The sequence below is a fragment of the Stegostoma tigrinum genome, chromosome 38, assembly GCF_030684315.1.
Source record: "Stegostoma tigrinum isolate sSteTig4 chromosome 38, sSteTig4.hap1, whole genome shotgun sequence".
Classification (NCBI taxonomy): domain Eukaryota; kingdom Metazoa; phylum Chordata; class Chondrichthyes; order Orectolobiformes; family Stegostomatidae; genus Stegostoma; species Stegostoma tigrinum.
Window position 1 is genome coordinate 25,078,233 of NC_081391.1, and position 27,166 is coordinate 25,105,398.

The window sequence follows — 27,166 nt, forward strand, 5'->3', positions numbered from 1 at the left end:
ATGTCTTATAATATTTCAATAAGCAACGAAACTAAATATAAGGATGTGACAATGAAATTATTTTTCATACTGTTAGCAAGACTTGGCATCTAAACCACCACAGAATGTGAATTTAGTCTTAATTTGTAGTTGATTTGACATGTTATCGAATTTCATCTAGGAGCTAAAGTTTACACCAAGCCCTTGTGCAATTAAAATCCTCACTCTCTCAGGCACAAACACTTGATTTCATTATCCAGCTGTGACAATCAACATGTTCACTGGTTTTGATGGAGAGGCAAGTCACAGCAATTCAAAAAAAGACATAACATTTGCTTTGCCAGTGCGCGGGAGTCAATTTAAAGCCAAGACTGAGATAGGTGGAATAATTCATGGGATAGAGACAATGTTTTCATCAATATCAGAAACTCACCAGGAAAATGGACTGTTTCTAGTGAATGCAGCGGGTTAAGGTAGAAGGGTCACAAAGGAAATGAAATCAGGGGACTGGGCTGATGAGACTTTGTGTGTTTCTATTTCAATGATCATCTGTTGGCTGAGTGGCTCTTCAATGCCACATTGTGATTAAGTTATGCTGGTTAGGTTTCAATAGCTGAAGCGTGTTGAAGGTCATGGAATAAGAGTGGGTAGATGAGAATTAAGATGCAGATCAGCCAGGATCTACTTGAAGAACAGACTAGCGGGCTGAATGGTCTCATTGCCCAATGATCCTACCACAGAATATGAGGAAATAGTGAAGTGGTACAGGAACTCTGGGAAAGTCAGGACATAGACAGACTCATTAGGAAAAATCAGATCTACCCAAGTACCTTTGGAGTGTACACTAGTCAAAACTACTAACTTTCAAAACCAATTTATGCGGCATGGACTGAATAGATAAAAATAACAAAGACAGGAAGGTTGATACACTCTCCAAATTATATGGGGGAATCCATTTATTTTAAGGTAATGGGAAAAGAAAGGGAGTTCCTATCTGTGACAAAACTCTGTAATGATATTTAGTTTTTGCATCGAGCAAGCTAGCAATCTGCGATTTGTAGCATTTATGAAACATAGAGTTGCAAGAGTTGCTAAGTGGCAATATTCAATTGTGCCCAAGAATAGGGGATGGGTTTGTTTTAAGGTTATCAATAGGTCACTGAAAGGTAGTTCGGTAGAAACAGACAGTAGGCTCCATGATAGGAATGCTGTTTAAGCACCCGTCACTTCCTTAGGCAGGTCATTCCACACACAAACCACCCGCAGTGTGAAAAATGTTGCTGCTTATGTCCTTTTTTTCACTCTCTCACTCTAAAAATATGAATTCCCCCACCTTGGGAAAAAGACGCTTTCTATTCACCCTATCTATATCTGTCATGCTAAATCCTTCAATATCTTCTCTATATCCCTCATGATTTTATGAATCTCTGTATGGTCATCCCTCAACCTCCTATGCTCCAGTGAAAACATTCCCTATCTATTGAGCCTATCTTTATGACTCAAACCTTCTACTCCCAGCAACATCCTGGTAAATCTTTTCTGAACCCTCTCCAATTTAATAATATCCTTTCTATAGCAGGGCAGCCAGAACTGTATCAGGGATAATGGGGACTGCAGATGCTGGAGAATCTGAGATAACAAAGTGTGGAGCTGGATGAACACAGCAGGCCAAGCAGCATCAGAGGAGCAGGAAAGCTGACATTTCAGGCCTAGACCCTGCTTCAGATGGAACCAGATCACCCCAATGGTCTACGGTCCACGTTCAGGCCTTCCCAATTTGGCCCCAAACGTGACAATGTCTACATTCAGAACATTGAGATCCTTCAGAAGCGTTTCTCCTTGCGACTCCTGAAACACACACTCACAGCAATGCGCCGGCATCTCCTGGCACTACAATCACGCCTACCCCAGCTCAGAGCCTCCCTCTCCTGTTTCTTATTCTTCGTAGAATCCAAAACCTGAACTCACAATTCTACTCAGCTTAATTGGACACAAAAAACCATAAGTACAGTAAAATTACTGGTGCCTACCACCCAAAACGGGCCTACTCTGCCTCCCAAATCCCAGAACCTTCCCCACAATGAGCCTGCCGCCATTGGCCATGTGGCCACTGTCGGAGCACCCACGGATGATGTCACATCCTCCGCCGCCGGGTACACCACTTCTGGGACAGAGAATTCCCTCTGGCGCTGCTTGGCCTGCTGTGCTCATCCAGCTCTACACCTTGTTATCTCAGATTCCCCAGCATCTGCAGTTCCTACTGTCTCTGTTACTGGTCCCTCATCAGTCTGTAGCATAAATTTGGTGGTGTGTTTCAAGATTGTAAAATATCACCAATTAAAACGTGACCCAAATGCAGTCAAAGAATGACCATGACTCATAGAATGATCAAAATAACTCACAGAATGTCACAAGAATCGTTCTGTCATTTGATTCAACCAATTCAGTTTGATCATCAGTAATGAAGTCACCTAAAACTAAGTTTTTCGATGAATGATGATGAAAGTCGGAGAAAGTCAATAGTTCCTTGAGCCATTCAGTAAGATTCTGAATGATATATGACCTAACTCCACACATCTAACTTTACTCCATATCCCTTAATACTGTTTGTGATTTATCAATATCAAACGTAAAACACAAGGGAAAACACAATGGCATTTTACACTTATGTGAGGAATAAGAGAACGGTCAAAGAAAGAGTAGGGCCGATCGGGGATAGCATAGGGAACCTGTGTGTGGAGTCTGAGGAGGTAGGGGAAGCCCTAAATGAGCTTTTTGATTCTGTCTTTACGAAAGAAACGAACTTTGTAGTGAATGAAACCTTTGAAGAGCAGGTGTGCATGCTGGAATGGATAGAGATAGAGGAAGCTGATGTGCTGAAAATTTTGTCAAACATTAAGATTGACAAGTCGCCAGGCCCGGATCAGATTTGTCCTCGGCTGCTTTGGGAAACGAGAAATGCAATTGCTTCGCCACTTGTGAAGATCTTTGCATCCTTGCTCTCCACTGGAGTCGTACCTGAGAACTGGAGAGAGGCAAATCTAATTCCTCTCTTCAAGAAAGGAAATAGGGAAATCCCCAGCAATTACAGACCAGTAAGTCTCACGTCTGTCGTCTGCAAGGTGTTAGAAAGGATTCTGAGGGATAGGATTTATGACCATCTGGAAGAGCATGGCTTGATCAAATACAGTCAACACGGCTTTGTGAGGGGTAGGTCATGCCTCACAAACCTTATCGAGTTTTTTGAGGATGTGACTAGAAAAGTTGATGAGGGTCGAGCTGTGGATGTGGTGTATATGGACTTCAGTAAGGCATTTGATAAGGTTCCCCATGGTAGGCTCATTCAGAAGGTCAGGAGGAATGGGATACAGGGGAACTTAGCTGCCTGGATACAGAATTGGCTGGCCAACAGAAGACAGCGAGTGGTAGTAGAAGGAAAATATTCTGCCTGGAAGTCAGTGGTGAGTGGGGTTCCACAGGGCTCTGTCCTTGGGCCTCTACTGTTTGTAATTTTTATTAATGACTTGGACGAGGGAATTGAAGGATGGGTCAGCAAGTTTGCAGACGACACAAAGGTCGGAGGTGTCGTTGACAGTATAGAGGGATGTTGTAGGCTGCAGCGGGACATTGACAGGATGCAGAGATGGGCTGAGAGGTGGCAGATGGAGTTCAACCTGGATAAATGCGAGGTGATGCATTTTGGAAGGTCGAATTTGAAAGCTGAGTACAGGATTAAGGATAGGATTCTTGGCAGTGTGGAGGAACAGAGGGATCTTGGTGTGCAGATACATAGATCCCTTAAAATGGCCACCCAAGTGGACAGGGTTGTTAAGAAAGCATATGGTGTTTTGGCTTTCATTAACAGGGGGATTGAGTTTAAGAGTCGTGAGATCTTGTTGCAGCTCTATAAAACTTTGGTTAGACCGCACTTGGAATACTGCGTCCAATTCTGGTTGCCCTATTATAGGAAAGATGTGGATGCTTTGGAGAGGGTTCAGAGGAGGTTTACCAGGATGCTGCCTGGACTGGAGGGTTTATCTTATGAAGAGAGGTTGACTGAGCTCGGTCTCTTTTCATTGGAGAAAAGGAGGAGGAGAGGAGACCTAATTGAGGTACACAAGATAATGAGAGGCATAGGTAGAGTTGAAAGCCAGAGACTATTTCCCAGGGCAGAAATGGCTAGCACGAGGGGTCATAGTTTTAAGCTGGTTGGAGGAAAGTGTAGAGGGGATGTCAGAGGCGGGTTCTTTACACAGAGAGTTGTGAGAGCATGGAATGCGTTACCAGCAGCAGTTGTGGAAGCAAGGTCATTGGGGTCATTTAAGAGACTGCTGGACATGCATATGGTCACAGAAATTTGAGGGTGCATACATGAGGATCAATGGTCGGCACAACATCGTGGGCTGAAGGGCCTGTTCTGTGCTGTACTGTTCTGTGTTCTATGTTCTAATCTAGCATCAATTGCCATTTTCAGAAAAGTTCCAAACATTGTAAAATTATTTTCCTAATTTCACTCCTGAAATGCTGGCCCTAATTTTTCGATTATTGCCTCCACACAGTGGAAACAGTTTTTCGACATCTAGCCTATCTTTGATGTGGAAGCATGACGGGAGATAATGGAACAATCCAGTAGGTTTTGAGAAGTTTACAAAAGAGATCTTAATTATAAAGAAAGTCTTAATAGTCAAGTTGGAAGGCTAAATGTTTAATTTGACAGAGGTTAACCAATGAAATAGACCACAATGATTTAAAACTGATGTCTTTGAGTGCACTGATCATGTCAAATAAGAACAGCAAAAGATCACATATTTTGAGTTAAGATGGACGAAGAGGGTACTGACTGAAGAGGCAATGATGAGACCTGGTCACAGACATCCAGAAACCAGAATCTGATTCTACCAAAGGCAGTAGAAACAGTCAGACTCATTCACATCCAACACGTCTGGGGCAGGTTGTACACTGGTGCTAATATTCCAGGAGACGGTGAATTGGTAGATTGCTAAAACAATAACATACATTAATATGTGGATCTGGAGGAGCAGGCAGGCCAGGCAGCATCAGAGGAGCAGGAAAGTTGACGTTGACCTTTAAACGTAATAAAACACATGAAGCACTTACAGAAAAGTTATCACCAAATTTGACACATAAGACAATGGGGCAAAGTTTGGTGGAAAAGGTTTTAAGAAGTGACTGAAAGCACGTGTGAGACGTAGAGTGGGAGATGTTTGCAGGTACAGTCACAAATTGTACGGCAAATGCAATGGTGCAACCAGGAATTGAAGAACTTAGATGTTTAATCTGGCTGCAGGTTACAAAGATGGTGATCAGTGAGTGAATCAAGATTTTGAATACAATGGCGATGAATGGACAGGACTTGGTGTAAGTTACGATACTGATGCCATCACATCATGCTCTACTCATCTTCCTCACCACAAAACTTCACCCCATCTCCATGAAATGGAGCTTCTCTCAGGATGAAAAGGAAACTATTCAACCTGGAAATTTGAAATAAAAACAGAAGTCACTGGAGAAATTTAGAGGAGACCTGGCAACATGAGTGGAGAGAGACAGAGAGTTAACATTCCTAGTCCAATATGACCCTTCCTCAGAAATGAAGTCCTGAACACCACCTCCTTTGTGCCCAGTACAGACTTTGACCATCTGAAGAACAGTGTTCAATGACAAAAACCTAAAACCTGGCACCGAGCTCCTGGTGTACAAGGCAGTCGGACAACCTGCCCTTCTGTTTGTGTCTGAGACATGGACAAGGTACAGCAGATAGCTCATGTCTCTACAGAAATATCACTAAGCATGCTTCTGCAAAGTCCTATAAATTCACCAGCAGGATTGGCACTTCAATATCAGTGTCTCTCTCAGGCCAACACCCCCAGCACTGAAGCACGAGTTACTGTCAATCAGCTGCACTGATTGGTCACATTATCCATTTCCCTTCGAAAACAAGCACTCTACTCCGAGTGCTGTCACCATTAAATTGTTATCAGGGGAACAGAAAAATTAATCCAAGGAAGCAAGAGTGAGAGACCTGAGTTTGGTGATGAGTAGGTAAGGTTTTTTAATCAGTTCCTGGATTATTGTCCATGGTTGATAAGGTTGATTTAGTCGCTAAGGTACAAAATGGCAGGAGAACTTGGCCCAATGGAATGCTTCTCCTGCAATATGTGGGGAGTTGGGGCACTGGATGTGGGTTTGCTCGCTGAGCTGGAAGGTTCGTTTTCAGACGTTTCGTCACCACACTAGGTAACATCATCAGTGGGCCTCCGATGAACTTAAAAGACCCTATACAGACAACAAATAAAACGAACGACATCTACAAAATACCTTGCAAGAACTGTGACAAACACTACATTGGACAAACCACCAGGATACATGAACATCAACGAGCCACAAAATGACATGACCCACTATCACTCGTATCCCTACATACAGATGAGGAAGGACATCACTTTGATTGGGACAACACATCCATCCTAGGACAAGCCAAACAGAGACACACACGAGAATTCCTAGCAGCATGGCATTCCAACCGGAACTCCATAAACAAACACATTGATTTGGAGCCAATCTACCATCCCCTGAGAAAAAGAACAGGAAATGACATCTCCAACGCAGGAAATGACATCACCAACCCAAGGAAACCTAACCAGATAAATAGAACGCGGGACATAACACCAGCACTTCGTCGGAGGCTCACTGATGATGTTACCTAGTATGGTGACGAAATGTCTGAAAACAAACCTTCCAGCTCAGCGAGCAAACTCACATCCAAAACCTCAACCTGAGCTGCAAATCTTCTCAAAACTCGCTAGTTGGGGCACTTCCAGGCTCCATGGTGACTATATGCAGTAAGTGTACTCAGCTGCAGCTCCTGATTTGCTGCATGGAGTGCCTGGAGTTGCAGATGGACTCACTATTGGCCATCCATGAGGCTGACAATGTCGTGGATAGCATGTCTAGCGACTTGGTCACACTGCCAGAAAGCATTACACAGACAGAGAAGAGTTAGGGAGCCACCAGGAAGACAAGCAGGCATGGGCAGGCAGTGCTGAAATCCCTTGTGGCCATTCCACTTAAACAGGCATACTATTTTGGATACTGTAGGGGCTAATTGAGATCTCAGGGTAAAGCAGCAGCAGCCTGATCGTTGGCACCATGATTGGCTCAGTTGTACAGCAGGGTACCGAGATATGAGATATTCTGACGGAAGAGACTGAGTGGCCAGAGGCTATGGTCCATATTGGGGCTAATGACATAGGCAGAAAGAGAGTTGAGGTACTGGAAAAGGAGTTCAGGGAGTTCGATAAAAAGTTGTGATCTTGAGATTACTTCCTATGGCACATGCCATTGAGGCTAAGGAGTTAAATTAAATATACAGCTAAAGAGGTGGTGAAGAATGGAGGCCTTCAGTAATCAATTATTAGGGGACATAGGTTTAAGAAAGTAAATTGGAATTTGTGACTTTAAAAAAGATGTGTGAGGAAGGCTTTTTTTTAACCACAGAGGCTGTTAAGTGCCTGGAATGCACTGCGAGAGGTGATGGAGTCAGATACAAAAGTAATATTGAAGAGGCATCTTGACAGGTATATTAGTTGGCAGAGAATAGAGTGATATGGACTGCAAAGAGGTGAAAGGGGACTTGCCTACACTTCTAGTGTCCCTGCTGTACAACAGAGCCACTCATGGTGTCACTGATCAGGCTGCTGCTGCTCAGAGAGGCATTATGTGTCGGCACTGTTACAGTGGGCTAAAGGGCCTATTCCTGTGCTGTACTTTTCTTTGTTCTTTCATACCCTCAAAGTATCAGTAAAAAATGCAATGACTCCACCAACTGATGGAAATCTTTAACCTAAGGCTATCGAAAGGAGAAGAAGGATCCACAAAAGTACCAGCCACCTCGAGCATCTCTGCCAGGTCCACACCGAGACCAAGAGCAAAATATTGAAAGGAGTGAAAACCTGAGCTTCCTGCCCACCTCCTCAAACAGCACATGGCCCAGCTGAGGCAGGGTCTGTGAATCCAGCATTGGACTGGTCTGTCACCTCTGCAGTGGAAACACATTATTCTTGGTTTTAAGGGACTGCTTAAGAAGAAGATAAAAACCATCTGCTGTCACACGATATCCAGTACCATTCACTGAGGAAGGGATAATCATCAATGGGGCATATAAACTGGTAACTTGCGTGGAAATACCAGAGAAATGACACAAACACTTTGATCAGTAATGCCCAGCTTCTGGCACCTCATTTGAAACCTCAAACCACAGCAGGCTACTTGACTAGGTAGTGCATCACAGGCTGCTAAACTCACTGAGTGCATGGAATTTGAACAGAATTAATCTGGAATTGAAACCCGTTCTCAGTAACAGTGACAGTGAAATCATGAACAATTATTGTAAAAACCCATCTGGTTCATCAGTGTCCTTGAGGGAAGGAATCTGCTGTCCTAACCTGGTCTGGCCTCCACATGTCCTGACCCACAGCAATGTGTTTAACTCTGAACTGACCTGTGAAATGACCTGGCAAGTTATTCAATTACAAGAGCAATCATGGACAGGCAACAAATCCCTGTTACAACGCCGACATCTACTTCACACAAAATAAACCAAAACAAAAATCAGTTTCATTTGCAGCCAAGACTTCTTTCCCTTTTTTTTGTTTCACTAGGTATTTCACCAAATTCCTGTTCACTCTAAACACTTCTTTGTGCCTGCATCTTAAACATGCCTTGTCACATTAGACTATACGGAAGGTCATTAAAAATTCATGTCTCTATCTTGCCTTCTGCAGGAGGATTTAAAACAAAAAAAAACTCACTGCCAGAAGTAAAATATTAATCTCGCTGCTAGATTTTTAACTGTTTCCTTCCAGATTGCCTTCCGAACTTGGTGCAGAAGCTGGGGTTATGGTTCTGTGCAATGAAACTGTGGATCTCCCCTCCCCAATCAGGGACAATTCTTACAGGAGCTGGAGGATGACAACATCTGGGCCCATACTTCAATGCTGTTCTGCTGAAATATTCTCAACAAATTGCTTTCTGTGCTGACTTGACACACAGGCGCTAATGCATTAGCACAGTGTCTGTTGTGGTGTGGACAACATATCGCCCTCAATCCAAATCAAATTACAGATATGGTCATTTTCAAACTACTTGTGGGAGCATGCTGTGCACAAATTCTGTGTCCTGATTCCCACATTAACAACAGCCACTATACTTCAAAAAGTACATGATGCAGAGCAGCCGGTGTTGGACGGGGGCGGACAAGGTCAAAAATCACAAGGCACCACTTTATAGTCCAACAGGTTCATTTCAAGACACAAGCTTTTGGATTCTCACTACTTTGTCGGGTGTCAGCGAGAGAGCTGGCATCAGACACAGAACTTATAACAAAAGATCAAAAGGTCATGGAACAGATGCAAATATATTGAACAAACCTTAGATGGTTGTTAAATGTTTAATCAGTTAGAAAGGATTAATATGCAAATCCCAGAATTTCTTTCAAGTCACTTTCCTGAGGTAACTGATTGGTATACCAGAAGTGACATCTCAGGTCAGACAACACATTTTAGGTATGAGGCCCTGTTTGGCTGAGTATTAACTCTGGCTCAGTATTAACTTGGAGTCAGACTGGTTTTATATCCAAAGTAGGAATTTATAAAATGCCACATTAACTGCTTTTTGAACACAATAGAATGTATCTGCAGCTGAAAATCTGCAAATGCAAATTCATCCCAAAGATTTATGTGTGCGTGCGTGTTTTTGGGGTGACAGAGAGAGAGAAAGAGACAGAGAGAGTGTGGGTACGTGCATGAGAAAGAGAGTGTAAGAGTATGTGAATGCGTGTGTGTGTGTTTGTGTGTATGAGAGTGATAGTGTGGTGGGGTCACCTGTGCTGCGACATGAACTCAAGATCCCTGTTGAGGCTGTCCTCATGGATGCTGAACTTGGCTATCAGCCTCTGCTCGGCAACTCTGCGTTGTCGTGTATCCCAAAGTCTGCCTTGGAGGTCGTTTACCCAAAGATCTGAGGCCTAATGCCCTTGACCGCTGAAGTGATCCCCCACTGTGAGGGAATATTCCTGTCCAACAATTGTTGCACGATGTCCATTCATCCGTTGTTGTAGAGCGTGCCAATATCCTGTGCCCCGGGGCATCCTTGCCTGCAGCATATGAGTACCTGCCGTGCACGTGTTAGGTGATGTTCCCACGTGTGATGGGAGTGTGCATGCTGATGATCGGAAATGATGGATAGAGCAGGGTCAGGAATGGATGTTGCAGGTTCCAGGGTTTAGATCTTTCATTAAGGTCAGGGAAGGTGGTAAAAGAGGGGGAGGTGTGGCTTTGTTGGTCAATTACAGTATAATGGCGGCTGAAAGAACCTTTGATGAGGACTCGTCTACTGAGGTGGTATGGGCTGAGGTTGCCGAGGAAGGTTTGTCGACTGAGTCAGTGTGGGTGGAAGTTCAGAACAACAAGGCAGCAGTCACCTCACTGGAGGTTTTCTACGGACCCCAAATAGCAGTTGGGAGATCGAAGAACTCATTGGCCGGCAGATTGTTGAAAAGTGCACACGTAGCAGGGTTGTTGTTGTGGGTGACTTCAACTTTCCCAATATAGATTGAAACCTCCTGAGTGCAGATGGTTTGGATGGAGCTGTTTTTGTCAGGTGTGTTCAGGAGGGTTTCCTGACTCAGTATGTGGACAGGCCGACGAGGCGGGAGGCCATTTTGGATTTGGTGCTCGGCGATGAGCCAGGACAGGTGTCAGATCTCGTGGTGGGAGAACACCTTGGCGACAGTGACCACAACAGCCTCACATTTACCACAGCCATGGAAAGGGAAAGGAGCAGTTACCAGGGGAAGATATTTAACGGGGGAAAAGGAAACTATGACGCTATCAGACAGGAGTTGGGAAGTACAGATTGGGAGCAATTGTTCCACAGAGAGGGCACAGCAGACATGTGGAGGCTGTTTAAGGAGCAGTTGTTGCGAGTGATGTATAAATTTGTTCCTCTGAGACAGGTAAGAAGGGGTAAGATTAAGGAGCCTTGGATGACGGGTACAGAGGTGCTTCTTGTCAAAAAGAAAAGGGCAGCGTACATAAGGTGGAGGAAGCAAGGGTCGAGCACAGCTTTAGAGGATTACAGGCTTGCTTGGAAAGAGCTGAAAAGTGGACTGAGGAGGACCAGGAGGGGGCATGAGAAAGGCTTGGCAGGAAGGATTAGGGAGAACCCGAAGGCATTTTACTCATACGTGAGGAATAAGAGAATGATCAGGGGGAAGGTAGGGCCGATCATGGTTAGCGTAGGGAACTTGTGCGTGGAGACTGAGCAGATAGGGGAAGCCCTAAATGAGTTTTTTGCTTCGGTTTTCACTAAGGAAAGGGACCTTGTTGTGAATGAGAACTTTGAGGAGCAGGAGAACAGGCTTGAACAGATCGAGATTGAGGAAGTTGATGTGCTGGAAATTTTAGCGAACATTAAGATTGATAAGTCCCCAGGGCTAGACCAGATTTATCCTAGGTTGCTCCGTGAAGTGAGAAAGGAGGTTGCTAAGCCGCTGGCGAAGATCTTTGCTTCCTCACTCTCCACGGGAGTTGTACCAGAAGATTGGAGGGAGGCAAATGTTGTTGCTCTTTTCAAGAAAGGGAATAAGGAAATCCCTGGAAATTACAGACCAGTCAGTCTTACGTCTGTGGTCAGCAAGGTTTTGGAAAGAATTCTGAGGGATAGGATTTATGATTATTTAGAAAAGCATAGCATGTTTAAAGGGAGTCAGCATGGCTTTGTGAGGGGCAGGTCATGCCTTACAAATCTTATTGAGTTCTTTGAGGAAGTCACGAGACAGGTTGACGAGGGTCGAGCAGTGGATGTGGTGTACATGGACTTCAGCAAGGCATTTGATAAGGTTCCCCATGGCAGGCACATTCATGAAGTCAGGAGGTATGGGATACAGGGTGATTTGGCTGTCTGAGTTCAGAATTGGTTGGCTGACAGGAGGCAGAGAGTGGTTGTCGATGGTAAGTATTCTGCCTGGAGGTCAGTGCTGAGTGGTGTCCCGCAGGGCTCTGTTCTTGGGCCTCTGCTCTTTGTAGTTTTTATAAATGACTTGGATGAGGAGGTTGAGGGGTGGGTTAGTATGTTTGCTGATGACACAAAGGTTGGAGGTGCCATTGATAGTATCGAGGGCTATTGCAGGCTTCAGCAAGACATTGACAGAATGCAGAGCTGGGCTGAGAAATGGCTGATGGAGTTCAACCTGGATAAATGTGAAGAGATGCATTTTGGAAGGTCGAACTTAAATGCTGAATATAGGATTAAAGGCCGGATTCTCGGCAGTGTGGAGGAACAGCGGGATCTTGTTGTTCAAGTGCATAGCTCCCTCAAAGTTGCCCTCCCAGGTGGATAAGGTTGTTAAGAAAGCATATGGTGTTTTGGCTTTCATTAACAGAGGGATCGAGTTTAAAAGCTGCGAGGTTATGCTGCAGCTGTACAAAACTCTGGTGAGATCACACTTGGAATATTGTGCCCAGTTCTGGTCGCCCTATTATAGGAAAGATGTGGAGGCTTTGGAGAGGGTGCAAAGGAGGTTTACCAGGATGCTGCCTGGACTGGAGGGCTTGTCTTACGAGGAGAGGTTGACTGAGCTCGGACTTTTCTCTCTGGAGAAAAGGAGGAAGAGAGGTGACCTGATCGAGGTGTACAAGGTAATGAGAGGCATGGATAGAGTCGATAGCCAGAGACTTTTCCCCAGGGCAGGATTGACTGCCACGAGGGGTCATAGTTTTAAGGTGTTAGGAGGAAGGTATAGAGGAGATGTCAGAGGGAGGTTCTTCATTCAGAGAGTTGTGAGCGCATGGAATAGTTTGCCAGTGGTAGTCGTGGAAGCGGAGTCATTAGTGACATTTAAGTGACTGCTGGACATGCACATGGACAGCAGTGAATTGAGGGGAATGTAGGTTAGGTTGTTTTATTTTTGGATTAGGATTATTCCACGGCACAACATTGTGGGCTGAAGGGCCTGTACTGTGCTGTACTTTTCTATATTCTATGTTCTATGTTCTATGTCTTGCAGATGTTGCCCTGACAGGGTGGTATGGTGTTCTAGTCGATGTCGTCCTGAAGGCTGGGTAGTTTGCTGTGAACGATGGTTTGTTTAAGGTTTGGCGGTTGTTTGAAGGTGAAAGCGGAGGCGTGGGGAAGATCTTGGCAAGATTCTCATGGTGATTGATAATGTGTTGAAGGGTGTGAAGAACATGGTGTAGCTTCTCCATTCCCAGGAAGTACTGGACGACGAAGGGTGCCCTGTTGGGTGTATCCCGTGTCTGCTTTCTGAGGAGGTCATTACGGTTTTTCACTGTGCCACATTGAAATTAGCAATCAATGAGTTCAGCATTGTATCCTGAGGGCATCATTCAACACCTTCAGGTGTCTGTCACATTCTTCCTCATGCGAATGGATTCTGTGGAGGCATAGGGCTTGTCCATAGGGGATGGCTGTTTTGATATGTTTAGGGTGGAAGCTAGAGAAGTGCAACATCATGAGGCTCTCTGTAGGCTTGCAGCTCTAAGACCCTTTGATCTTTTGCTTACAAATTCTGCGTCTGGTGCCACCTCTCTCACTGAAGCCTGAATGAGGAGCGGGACCCCAAAAGCTTCTGTCTTCCAATAAACCTGTTGAACAATAATCTGGTGTCGTGTGATTTTTGACCTTCAAAAAGTAATTCATTGATTGTGAAATGTTTGGGAATTCCTGAGATTACAATAGGCGCTACCAGAATGAAATCTGTCCATTTATTTCTGACTTGTGACAAATTATGTTTAATCTAAATACTGTCTTGTACTTCCCTTTATTTGATCTCCATTCCTACCTAATGGAAAGGAGATGATTATTTTCTGGTGGATCTGTTTTGCTCTCCAGGAAAAATAGCACAGCAGGAGGCAACTCAATCGCGAGTCCAATTTTGCCACCTGATTGGATTATGGTTTATTTGCAATGTAATTCTCCTGTGGCTACCTCAGGTCCTTATTGTTCAGACCATCATCCATTCTGTGACAAAGTGCTTCCTGACATGACCACAGAATCACTTAGCTCTGATTCAGGCCCCCCTGCCTCTGAGCTCACCCAGCAGAAGAAGCAGTTCCTCTCCATCTACACTATCAATTCCTTTAATCATTGGCACCTCATTCAGCTACAAAATGTTTGAACACAGCCTGAGATGGAGCATCTCCAATTAGCCCACCTCACCTGTCATGAGGTGATGAGATGGCCAGCCCTCTGTGCAGCCTCTCACTTAGGTTGCCAGCTAATGATGGAAACATTATTTTCTGGGCTAATGACTCCTCCTGAAACAAAGAGCTTTTCATCCCTCTAGTCCTGCATCACGTCTTTGCTCATAGCTGCAGAGGATGTGGGCATTATTGATGAGCCGCTGCTGACAGATCTCTGGTTAAAGGATGACTGGATGTGGGACGAGATTTATCTGAGGTTTGGATTTAATATTCTTGACGGTTTCTACCCACTTTCCTCTCTTGAACAAACTGACTGATGGCTTGGTTTGCCAATCTATTGTCCAATCAGTCAGAACATCGCGTGTAGTGAATTTTCATTTCAAGGGCATTGTGGCAAGCCAGAATACTTTCACCCTGTCTAGCAATCATCCGTACACGTGGCTGATGGGAATTGCCTCCGATGAGTCAATAACAATTCAAACAAACATTGTGCGTGGAACACAAACACACAATTGTTACAGCATGGGAGGCCATTCAGCCCATCGAATCCGCACAAGCACCAGCAGCACTTTGGTGAATTCTCAATCTATTGTAACAAAAGTCCCAAAATGCTGCACAGCAGCAAAGTAAAGCAAAATATGACTCTATCCCCTGAGATCAAGTGACAATCATTGGAGGGTCAGTATTGAAAACATATTACTTAGTCGGATGGTCAGTACTGAGGGAGCGCTGTGCTGTCGGACGGTCAGTGCAGGGGGAGCGGGCACTGTCGGAGGGTCAGTGCTGAGGGAGCGGGCGCTGTCGGAGGGTCAGTGCTGAGGGAGCGGGCACTGACAGAGGGTCAGTGCTGAGGGAGCGGGCACTGACAGAGGGTCAGCGCTGAGGGAGCGGGCACTGACAGAGGGTCAGCGCTGAGGGAGCGGGCACTGTCGGAGGGTCAGCGCTGAGGGAGCGGGCACTGTCGGAGGGTCAGCGCTGAGGGAGCGGGCACTGTCGGAGGGTCAGCGCTGAGGGAGCGGGCACTGTCGGAGGGTCAGTGCTGAGGGAGCGCCACACTGTCGGAGGGTCAGTGCTGAGGGAGTGGGCACTGTCAGAGGGTCAGTGCTGAGGGAGCGCCGCACTATCGGAGGGTCAGTGCTGAGGGAGCGGGCACTGTCAGAGGGTCAGTGCTGAGGGAACGGGCACTGTCGGAGGGTCAGTGCTGAGGGAGCGCCGCACTGTCGGAGGGTCAGTGCTGAGGGAGCGCCGCACTATCGGAGGGTCAGTGCTGAGGGAGCGCCGCACTATCGGAGGGTCAGTGCTGAGGGAGTGCCACACTGTCGGAGGGTCAGTGCTGAGGGAGAGCCGCACTGTCGGAGGGTCAGTGCTGAGGGAGTGGGCACTGACAGAGGGTCAGTGCTGAGGGAGCGGGCGCTGTCGGAGGGTCAGTGCTGAGGGAACGGGCACTGTCGGAGGGTCAGTGCTGAGGGAGCGCCGCACTATCGGAGGGTCAGTGCTGAGGGAGAGCCGCACTGTCGGAGGGTCAGTGCTGAGGGAGCGCCGCACTATCGGAGGGTCAGTGCTGAGGGAGTGCGCATTGTCGGAGGGTCAGTGTTGAGGGAGCGCCACACTGTCGGAGGGTCAGTGCTGAGGGAGCGGGCACTGTCGGAGGGTCAGTGCTGAGGGAGAGCCGCACTATCGGAGGGTCAGTGCTGAGGGAGCGCCGCACTGTCGGAGGGTCAGTGCTGAGGGAGCGCCGCACTATCGGAGGGTCAGTGCTGAGGGAGAGCCGCACTGTCGGAGGGTCAGTGCTGAGGGAGTGCGCATTGTCGGAGGGTCAGTGCTGAGGGAGCGCCGCACTATCGGAGGGTCAGTGCTGAGGGAGTGCCACACTGTCGGAGGGTCAGTGCTGAGGGAGAGCCGCACTGTCGGAGGGTCAGTGCTGAGGGAGTGGGCACTGACAGAGGGTCAGTGCTGAGGGAGCGGGCGCTGTCGGAGGGTCAGTGCTGAGGGAATGGGCACTGTCGGAGGGTCAGTGCTGAGGGAGCGCCGCACTATCGGAGGGTCAGTGCTGAGGGAGTGCGCATTGTCGGAGGGTCAGTGTTGAGGGAGCGCCACACTGTCGGAGGGTCAGTGCTGAGGGAGCGGGCACTGTCGGAGGGTCAGTGCTGAGGGAGCGCCGCACTATCGGAGGGTCAGTGCTGAGGGAGTGGGCACTGACAGAGGGTCAGTGCTGAGGGAGCGGGCGCTGTCGGAGGGTCAGTGCTGAGGGAGAGCCGCACTGTCGGAGGGTCAGTGCTGAGGGAGTGGGCACTGACAGAGGGTCAGTGCTGAGGGAGAGCCGCACTGTCGGAGGGTCAGTGCTGAGGGAGTGGGCACTGTCGGAGGGTCAGTGCTGAGGGAGCGCCGCACTATCGGAGGGTCAGTGCTGAGGGAGTGGGCACTGACAGAGGGTCAGTGCTGAGGGAGTGCCGCACTGTCGGAGGGTCAGTGCTGAGGGAGTGGGCACTGTCGGAGGGTCAGTCCTGAGGGAGTGGGCACTGTCGGAGGGTCAGTGCTGAGGGAGTGCCGCACTGTCGGAGGGTCAGTGCTGAGGGAGTGGGCACTGTCGGAGGGTCAGTCCTGAGGGAGTGGGCACTGTCGGAGGGTCAGTCCTGAGGGAGTGGGCACTGTCGGAGGGTCAGTCCTGAGGGAGTGGGCACTGTCGGAGGGTCAGTGCTGAGGGAGTGCCGCACTGTCGGAGGGTCAGTGCTGAGGGAGTGGGCACTGTCGGAGGGTCAGTCCTGAGGGAGTGGGCACTGTCGGAGGGTCAGTGCTGAGGGAGTGTCGCACTGTCGGAGGGTCAGTCCTGAGGGAGTGGGCACTGTCGGAGGGTCAGTGCTGAGGGAGCGCCGCACTGTCGGAGGGTCAGTGCTGAGGGAGTGGGCACTGTCGGAGGGTCAGTGCTGAGGGAGTGGGCACTGTCGGAGGGTCAGTGCTGAGGGAGTGGGCACTGTCGGAGGGTCAGTGCTGAGGGAGTGCTGCACTGTCGGAGGGTCAGTGCTGAGGGAGTGCTGCACTGTCGGAGGGTCAGTACTGTGGGAGTGGGCACTGTCGGAGGGTCAGTGCTGAGGGAGTGCTGCACTGTCGGAGGGTCAGTGCTGAGGGAGTGCTGCACTGTCGGAGGGTCAGTACTGTGGGAGCGCTGCACTGTCGGAGGGTCAGTGCTGAGGGTGTGCCGCACTGTCGGAGGGTCAGTACTGAAGCCCTGCGCCGCTTTTTGAGCAACTGCCGAGCCGTGAATGATTGAGATCCGACCAGTTTCAGTCCCAGAGGGCGGGGCCACACGCTGATGGCTGACAGCTCCTCTAGCCAATCGAATTCCAGCACGCCAGCCTGGAGCCCTATTAGATAACTAGGGAGGCGGGGCCTCGCGTTCGTGTGCGGCTGACGTCCCTATCAGCCAATGACATCTAATGTCTCTGATACGACGGCCAATGAAGGCTGTGGAATGCGGGACCCGCCCACATTTTATGACCGACAGCCCTTTCACCAATAATAGACCGGGCCCTTGGCTTAGTGACCTATCAGTGGCTTGAAAAGGCGGTCTCTCCAACCCCAGCTCTGATTGACGTCCCGGCCCATCAATAGAAAGCCAGACCTGGATTGACGGACGGCTTGGCGGCGGCGGTAGGCGGGACCAGTTGACCCCACCTCGCAACGCCTTTGTGATTGACGTTCGTTTGTGCTAATCTGGAGCTCGCTCCGGATAGGATCAACCAATAGGACGGTCTGGGGCTGCTACATCCGGTGGCGTCTGGGACCCGGATTCTGTCCCTAACAACGGCCGGAGCGGGAGAGACGGGATCTGGTCCAGGTGAGTCCCCTTCCCTCAGCACCGGTCCCTGGAGAACGTGTGAATGATTTGGTTGAGGGTGTGACTGCCTGTGCGTGTCCGAGCTCCCGCCCTCCCGATCTCAAATTGTCAACGAGGGAGACTTGCATTGACATAGCGCCTGTCACCTCCCTCACCCCCAAGGGCACGCCTGTAGAGCTAGTGTAGTTCTTTGCTTTATTATTGAAGAGTAGTCACTGTGTGAGAGAAGTCAGCAGCCAGCTTGAACACAGGAAGATCTCACAATGGGATGATGACCAGAGGATCTGATCTGTTGTGTGGAATGGGTTTATGACTTCAAACAGGGGTGCACCGTGATTATGTTTAAAGTGGTGAATACATAGAGGTGTTCAATAATATCACCAGCAGGTTTGGCATTTGTTTCTGTTTTCATAGAACCTGTAATGTAGAAAAAGACTCCCCGAGGTGTTTTGTGGAAACAGCCTAACAAAACGTTTCATTTATATAACCCCAGGGTACCTTACCACCACGATCTGGGATCCTTCCATACCTGCATGGTGATGGATCTGCAGCAAACAATCTCTCTCAGCTGGTATGAGGGGGCTCCTACTATAATGCCCCTTTGCTGTTGCCTAAAATAACTCGATTGTTGAGAGGCAGGCTCCACCCAAGTGAAGCTAACAGTGGCTGGAGACAGATAGTGGGAAGTGCAGATGCTGAGAATCCAAGATAACAAAGTGTGTAGCTGGATGAACACAGCAGGCCAGGCGGCATCTCAGGAGCTCCTGAGATGCTGCTTTGGCCTGTTGTGTTCATCCAGCTACACACTTTGTTATCTAACAGTGGCTGGGTTGTTTTCAGTGCTGGTGCCTGTTCCCAAACCACTCAAAATCACATACTGAACAGAAATGGTATAAAAGCTACCACTTACCAACACTTGACCTGTAGCCTTGACTGTAGAGACTAGTCATCATGTTCATGCCTATCTCATTTGCTATTTTCCTGTGTCATCAACTGGAGACTCTCAATTGGGTACTTGATGTTTTGGGATCTTGTAAGAGGGTGTCCAACTGGTCACATGACTGGGTGCCTCACCATATGGAAAATCTTTGGTTCTTTGACTGTCTTCCATCCTTGATTTGATTTACCATTGTCACATGTACCTAGGTACAGTGAAAAGTTTTCTATGCACTACGGGCAGATCATACCATATAAAGATTATAGGGTGATTGCGCGGAGCGAGGAATACAAAGTTACAGCTGCTGAGAAGGTGCACAAAAAACAAGATCAACATTAGATTTGAAATTTGAGAGGTGCATTTCAAAGATGTGCAAGTTGGGTGGATTGGACATGCTAAGTTACCCAGTGTTCAGGGATGTGTAGGTTAGGTGCATTAGCCATGGGAAATGCAGGATTACAGGATTAGACTAGGGGAATGGGTCTGGGTGGAATTCTGTTTGGAGGGTTGGTAGGGACTTGTTGGACCGAATGGCCTGTTTCCCCATTGTGTGAATTCTATAAAACAGCACTGTAGTATCAGGAGGGAAGAAGCTGCTCTTGAACCTGTTGGTACATTTACTTAAGCTTTTGTATCTTCCGCCGGATGGAAGGGGGCTTGGAAAAGATTATAACCAAGATGATGATGTTGGCTTTCTGAAGCAGCAAGAACTGTAAATGGAATCAATGGATGTGTAATGGACTGACTTGTGATCACACCTCTCTGTCGTATCTTAGTCTTTACAGAGCATTTCCCTTACCAAGCTATGATGCATCCAGATGAAATGCTTTCAATGGTGCATCCATAAAAGTTGGTGAGTCTTGCCGAATTTCCTCTGCCTCCTGAGGAAGAAAAGATCTTGTTGTGCTTTCTAGACTGTATCAGGTGGTCCAGGACAGATTGGTGATCCTACGAAGCATGAAATGAAGTGACTGCTGTACTGCAGGAAATTAAACAGTCAGTTTGTACACAGTAAGATTCCACAATCAACAATGTTATAATGACTAATCCCTCTATTGCTTGTTTGGGAGAAATTAGTTCTAATGTCAGGAGGACAGAGAACCCCCAGTTGAAAGTAATTGACCAGAGAAGAGAAGGAAAAGAAACCTGTAGGGCAAAGAGAAAAGAACAAGGGAGTGGGACTAATTGCTCAACTCTTTAAAAAGCTAGTACAGGCAGCTTGAGGTGAGTGGTCTCCCTTGCTGTAAGATTCTATTTGGAAAACATTGCACCCATTGTATTGGAGCTGGCAATCAAAGTGAGCTGGAGTTTGCAGGTGGGAATAATTGGAGCATTGTCTGCTGATGCAATTTGGACCCTCAAATGTCGTCCCTCCCTCCAAGGCTATTTGCAAATATTATATACCCTCCTTACCTTTATATTTTGATTATAATTTAGCTATAAAACTGTAAACCTTGGAGTTACAGCACCACTAACAGCAAGAGGATGTATCATTAGCTAAACTGTCAATGCTGTTTGTCATTGAATTGGATGAACAAGAAATTTCCTCCAGTTAAATGTTGGGAAAATTAATGATTAAAAGCCCCTGTTCCAAACTGTCTTCCCTGCCGGTCATCCTTCTCTCTGACAACAGTCTGAGACTAAACAATTCCATTCACAATCTTGATGTGGTATAGTTCCCCAAGGTGATCTTCTGACTATACAGTGCTTACTTCCCTTTTGCTGCAAATCAGTTCAGCATTGAGTTACAAGTGTAGGTAATTGCAAATTCTCCCTTATTGCACATCAGTCTTTTAATGCCTTCATGTTTTGGCATTCTCTTCATTCTGTAAACTTTAGCCTTTTTTGGTTCTGATCGCTATGCAATGTGTAGACTAAGTAGAAAAGTCTCAATGGTTTAGAAATGAGTTGGACTAGTTATTGGATGTTTTGCTAATTTTTCATGCTTCAGAAAAATACTCGCCTTCCGGCCCTGGTGAACCCCACAAGATTTGGAATAAAGCAGGTAGTCTTTTGAGTTTAGGAGAATATTTTTATCTCCATTGTTGCTAGGCACCCTTTGAAGCTCACCCAGATGGCTATTATGAGTCTTGGCTGCTATTTGACTGTAGCAGGCAGAACATTTCATTTCTCATCCTTACTGGCTTTAACTTGAGGCAATATGCTCTCCTTATTCCTTTCCACAAAGGAATGTTTGCTTATTTGGCAGGCGTTGGGATTAAGAGACTGAGAAAGAATCTAGGATTGTAGCTAAAGTGGTTTAGTTTTTGATGTGATTGCCTTCTTGCAATGAGAATACTAACAACTATTTCTTTCCAAAAAGGTGTAGTGTTGCAGTGCAATGGCGGAGCCCGAGGCAAAGAAAGAAGATGCAGACTCCAGGCGCATTCAAACCTTCCCTATCATCAGGGTCAGTTTTTTGTAGAGACCAGTTCTACCCATTCAGTTCTATAGTCTAGCCAGCTCATGGGCATAAGCATCACAGATTGCCTCTGATTGTGGCAAAGTTGTTCAACACATTGGTGCTTAATGTTTCTTGCAAGTAGTTATCCAAATCCAGAGGAAATTCCTCACCAGTCAAAGCAGGGTTCCTTGCACTAGACAGACACATGCTGAACCAGTTAGCCTCTCAACAACCTCACCAAAGTGAGGTCACAGGCTGTAGTTGTAAAATTTTTTCATTAATGAACTTATACCCTCACTATAAAAAAAAATTGAATTTCATTTAAAATTTGGAAAAGTGACATCTTGACAGATTTTGATGATGTTCTGATTGAAGCCACAGAATTTATAACTTCATTAGGCCAAATAAAGTTATCATTTGGATCAACAACCACTGGATGTGATAGGTGTGCCATTAAATGGCACATTATATTGTTGCACCCACTTATTCCTGCTAATTGGTCAGGCATTCCTGTCAGTCATTGGCAAAACATGCCATGATTGGCTGAGATAATGGGAACTGCAGATGCTGGAGAATTCCAAGATAATAAAATGTGAGGCTGGATGAACACAACAGGCCAAGCAGCATCTCAGGAGCACAAAAGCTGACGTTTCGGGCCTAGACCCTTCATCCTCTCTGATGAAGGGTCTAGGCCCGAAACGTCAGCTTTTGTGCTCCTGAGATGCTGCTTGGCCTGCTGTGTTCATCCAGCCTCACATTTTATTACCATGATTGGCTGATGCTTGTTATGAAGCTCAATGGCTCTCAAAAGTCTCAATTGTTCAAACCAACAAAGTATCTTAAAGTTCTACATGGGTTTGTTTTTAATCTTTTTCTTAATTTTTAACAGACTTGTGGTGAGCTTTGTGCTAAATAGACTACATCACTGTGCATTCTTGTGCTGTGAAAATTGACTATTCCAAATGACCAAGAATGTAAATGGTTTTAACCTATGGGAATCCAGCGTGAAATGCATTTGGGAAGCTTTGATCCATTTCGAAATGGATATTTATCCAGATGCAATTTGTCTCTAAACCAGTGCTTCCCAAACTTTATCCCACCATGAACGACTTTGAGGCTTGAAAATGGTTGTGGCCCCTCAGTGAAGCAGTGAACTGGTGGTGGGGGGGAAGCTGTGAGTGTGAGGGCTTATCTGTTAGAACAGTAGCACGACTGTTATACACTGGAGCTCTGTTTTGACCATTGTTCCCAGTCCCCATTTTGGAAGGTTCCTGCTCTAATCTCACTTAAGTAGGCAAACTCCCTTCGGAGATTTGATTGTTGAGGAAATGGGCACCATCACCGTCATGTAAGTGATTGTAATGAAGATATTGCTGGGTTAGTTACAGCGCATCCACAATTGTAGAAGTTATTCCAAAAGCCAGTAGTGGCCATACGGTGGCTCAATGGTTAGCACTGCTCCTCACAGCACCAGGGACCCAGGTTTGATTCTAGCCTTGGACGAATTGTCTGTGTGGAGTTTGCACAAACTGTGTCTGCGTGGGTTTCCTCCCACATCTCAAAGATGTGCAGTTTAGGGTGGATTGGCCGTGCTAAATTGCCTACAGTGCCCAGGGAGGTGGAGGTTATGTGGATTAGCCATGGGAAATGCAGGGTTACAGGGATAGGGATAAAGGGTTGGGTCTGGCTGGGATGCTGCTCAGAGGGTCACTGTGGACTTAATGGCCTGAAAGGCCTGCTTCCACACTGTAGGGATACTATGCTCCATGATTGCTTTAAGATAAATGCATATGCATATTTGAGTGCAAGTTACATGCGATGTTCTCCCTCCAGTAGAAACTGCTTCTTCAGTCTCTGTCATCGTCTTTTGCAGTTTTGTGATATGCCAGAGGAAATGAAAGTGGAGACAATGGAATTGTGTGTCACGGCATGTGAGAAGTTTTCTGCGAACAATGAGGTTGGTATGTCTTGCTCAATTTACATGTGTAGCTGGTTCGTGGATGAATGGGTGGCTTGCCTGAGATGCCTTGTTCCACGTTGAGTATTGATGATCTCATAGAACCAGAGAAAAGTTATGACCCACAGTGTCTGTCTATTCCCTGAGAGTTTAGTTGCCAAAGGTATTACTGTAAGTGTTCAATGTTGCCCTAAACTCTTGATGTGCTACCATGGAGAGTTCTTAAGGGAACTGCGTGAGGCAACAAACAAACTATACACAACCAAAAGGAAACAACAGGAACATTGCATGTGATACCAAACTGTACAGATCAGGAAGTTGTACTTGGATTGATATCTGTGCTGTGATAAGTCAGTGTTTCTGCTCCTGACTAATACCTGTCCGTTCCTGTTAGAATGTGTATCATGGTGCCTATGGCAGTACACATGATTGAACAGCCATGTTTTCACACACAGTGAGAACAGCATGACTGCAAGTTTGAGGAAGTTTAAAGAACTGTGCCCCAGTTAAAGTTAGCATCGTTTTAACAAAAAAGGGGTTAATAAACTATTCTTTAGTGGAAGTGGCAGTAGGAATGGGTGAGCCCAAACTATAAAACTCCACTTGATGAGTCACAAGTGGTCAGTTATTTTAGGATTCTGTGGAAAAGAAAACACAGCAATCTTCTTTAAAACAACAATGCTTTGCACGTTTCAAACTTTCTTAACTCTGGCCCTGTATTTGTATCAGTTCCTCTTTCTCTCTTTATGCTTTCACTCCATGTGAACAGTGTTCCCTTTTTCAAACACTTTGCCTCTGGGTATGGCTGAAGGTGATTAGATTGAATTAATCTATAACGGTGTATTGCATCTTCTCTTGCAGGGCTATAGTCATTGTATGAAGGAAAAGCAGTTTTGTGTTTTTTTTTGCAATGATTTGGCGAGGAGCAGACCCTGGTTCCTGCATTATATACCAGAGGTGTGGACTGTTGCAATGCCCTATTCACTTGATTTGATGCATGCTGTACATATGCGATACACTCGGATAAATGGGCCACCAGAGTAAATGGCATGGAGGGCAATGCAAGTAAAAGCACAATCTGACCAACCAGCAAGGTCATTGGGGTCATTTAAGAGACTGCTGGACATGTATATGGTCACAGAAATTTGAGGGTGCATACATGAGGATCAATGGTCGGCACAACATCGTGGGCTGAAGGGCCTGTTCTGTGCTGTACTGTTCTATGTTCTATGTTCTATGTTCTAGTATATATCCAACTGGTGTGTCTTTCCAGTGGCCTGGCAGAAGTGAAGAATCTCTCTGGAACATAACTGGGTTGTAGCCAGGAGCTCTTGTTCTGTCAACTCAGTATATCAGTAGAAAACACAAAATAAGTTTTAGATCCTATTTTTGAGAAACCACATGTATTTCTCAGATAATAAAGTGTGGAGCTGGATGAACACAGCAGGCCAAGCAGCATCTTAGGAGCAGGAAAGCTGACGTTTCGGGCCTAGACCCTTCATCAGAGAGGGGGATGGGGAGAGGGTTCTGGAATAAATAGGGAGGGGGTTGCGGATCGAAGGTAGATAGAGGAGAAGATGGGTGGAGAGGAGACAGACAAGTTAAAGGGGTGGGGATGGAGCCTGTAGAGGTGAGTATAGGTGGGGAGGTAGGGAGGGGATAGGTCAGTCTGGGGAGGACAGACAGATCCAGGGGGCAGTATGAGGTTAGGAGCTATAGGGAATGGAGGAGCGGCTTGAGGTGGGAGGAGGGGATAGGTGAGAGGAAGAGCAGGTTAGGGAGGCGGGGATGAGCTGGGCTGGTTTTGGGATGCATTAGGGGGAGGGGAGATTTTGAAGCTCGTGAAATCCACATTGATATCATTGGGCAGCAGGGTTCCCAAGCCAAATATGAGTTGCTGTTCCTGCAGCCTTCGGGTGGCATCATTGTGGCACTGCAGGAGGCCCAGGATGGACATGTCGTCTATGGAATGGGAGGGGGATTCTGTTTTCTCCTGTCGGGGAGCTAGACTGTATTGCCAGAACAAACAGTCCAAATGTGTGACAACAGCTCCACCTGCCACATTTATTCAAAAGTTGTGGAAACACATTAGTAAAGACATGTTTTCTTGAGTCTCAAATACTGTTGGTTCACAAAGTGGCTCCCAGTTCTGTTTACTACATTCTGATATCTGAATTGTTAGACAATAAAAGACCCAGTGTGGGAAAGCTTTAGGACAAAATACAAGTTACCAGTCTCTCCTGAGCTCCATTCACCACATACCGTGGTTTGCATTCCTCAGCTACCTATATTTTATAGTTATATGGTACACTAAACTCGTTTTTCTCTTGTATGGACAACTCCTCTTCCCATTTTTAAACAATGATCAACTTGTTTCATCTCTTCCACAGACTGCAGCCAAAATGATTAAAGAGACCATGGACAAGAGATTTGGTGCTTCCTGGCACGTGGTAGTCGGTGAAGGATTCGGCTTTGAAGTCACTCATGAGATAAAGAACATTCTGTACATGTATTTCGGGGGCAACATGGCAGTGTGTGTGTGGAAATGCACATAACGTGAATGGACTGCAGGTGGAACAGAAGTACTGATTCTCCTGCTCCCTCTTCCCATCCTAACTTGTCTTTCAACACGATGGTACAAAGGACACAAATTCAATCCAATCTCTACAATGAGTCATCCTGCAAACAGACCACTTTTGTTTGAAAAGATGCAAGACATTTTGGAGTTTCAACATGGGCAGGGATAAGAACTGAGTTTTTAAATCTACCTTCAAACAAGGTACAAAATTTCAGTGTTCAGAAATGAACAATGCTATCTCTCAGACAGGCATAGTGGAGTTGTAATACGGCTGGGCTATTAACAAGGCGAATGATCCTCAGCAAGCATGCTCTTTTGTACAGTCTTTTTAAGTAATGTTTAAAATTTTCTTTTTATTTGATTGCAAGAACAGTAGCACATGTATTTCTGAAGGGATTTCCAGTGCACATCTGAACCTGAATCTCACTTCATTAATATGTCATCATTGAAGCAGTAACCACCACTTTTTACATTAAAATGGAATGATGTAGACATTCCTGGGCAAGGGAGACAAGAGGAGAGAAGGCAGAATTCAATAAGCATTTCGCACTGTCCGTTTGAAACGTAACAGAGATTCTGGTTCAGATTATTTTTGTTTTGATGAAACTTGCAGGGACCAGATGGCAATGGGTTGGGAATAGTCCAGTCTATTTCAGCATTGAAACACACTCTGTCCATTCAGGTTCCCTGGTTAACCAGCTTTGTAGCTGGAAATGTGAATAACACATGTCTTCGAGTTAAAATCTCGGTTGACTTGTTTCTAAGCACTTGCAATTTTTTAAACACAACTTTTCAAAAATATTGTAACAAATGTTCTCACTTGTATCTTCACAAGTTTTATTAAAAAAACACTATTTGAAATATCTTCTGTGTATTTTTTAGAACTTTAACTAAGGGCTCAATTGCCTCCATAGATCATTTGAAATGTACTTCATGCGCAGGAAGATCCTGCAAACAGCAATGAGATAACTGGCCAGATAAATGTTTGATATCGGCCAGGATGTTAAGGAACACTGCCCTGTCCTTTCTCTGTTTGACCCCAAGAGGGCTGAGGGATCTTGCTGTTTCATATTTTGTCTGAAAGAATGCATATTTGATAGTGTGGCACTGCTTCTGCCTGGAGAACCGGGATTGCGGAATATAACACTGCAAAACCTATAACCCTCTATTGGCCCAAATGCAGACCTAACCAATCGTGGACTGTAAAATTATGTTCCTTTCTCTTGGAATTAT

At 46.2% G+C, this 27,166-nt stretch overlaps 1 protein-coding gene across 1 annotated transcript; it reads left to right on the forward strand.

The window, feature by feature from the left end:
- The first annotated feature begins 17,980 nt into the window (after positions 1-17,980).
- LOC125447128 (dynein axonemal light chain 4-like) lies at positions 17,981-26,796 on the forward strand. The gene is made up of 4 exons (XM_048521265.2): positions 17,981-18,057; positions 21,318-21,404; positions 23,272-23,355; positions 25,746-26,796. The coding sequence occupies exons 2-4, from the start codon at positions 21,336-21,338 to the stop codon at positions 25,908-25,910; spliced, it is 318 nt and encodes a 105-aa protein (XP_048377222.1). The 5' UTR covers positions 17,981-18,057; positions 21,318-21,335; the 3' UTR covers positions 25,911-26,796.
- The last annotated feature ends 370 nt before the right edge of the window (positions 26,797-27,166 follow it).

Bases quoted from the DNA above. Each gene is read 5' to 3' on its own strand.
- LOC125447128 (XM_048521265.2), top strand. From the start codon at position 21,336: ATGGCGGAGCCCGAGGCAAAGAAAGAAGATGCAGACTCCAGGCGCATT. The intron at 21,405-23,271 runs GTCAGTTTTTTG...CGTCTTTTGCAG, and splicing joins AAACCTTCCCTATCATCAGG to TTTTGTGATATGCCAGAGGA. The intron at 23,356-25,745 runs GTTGGTATGTCT...TCTCTTCCACAG, and splicing joins AGTTTTCTGCGAACAATGAG to ACTGCAGCCAAAATGATTAA.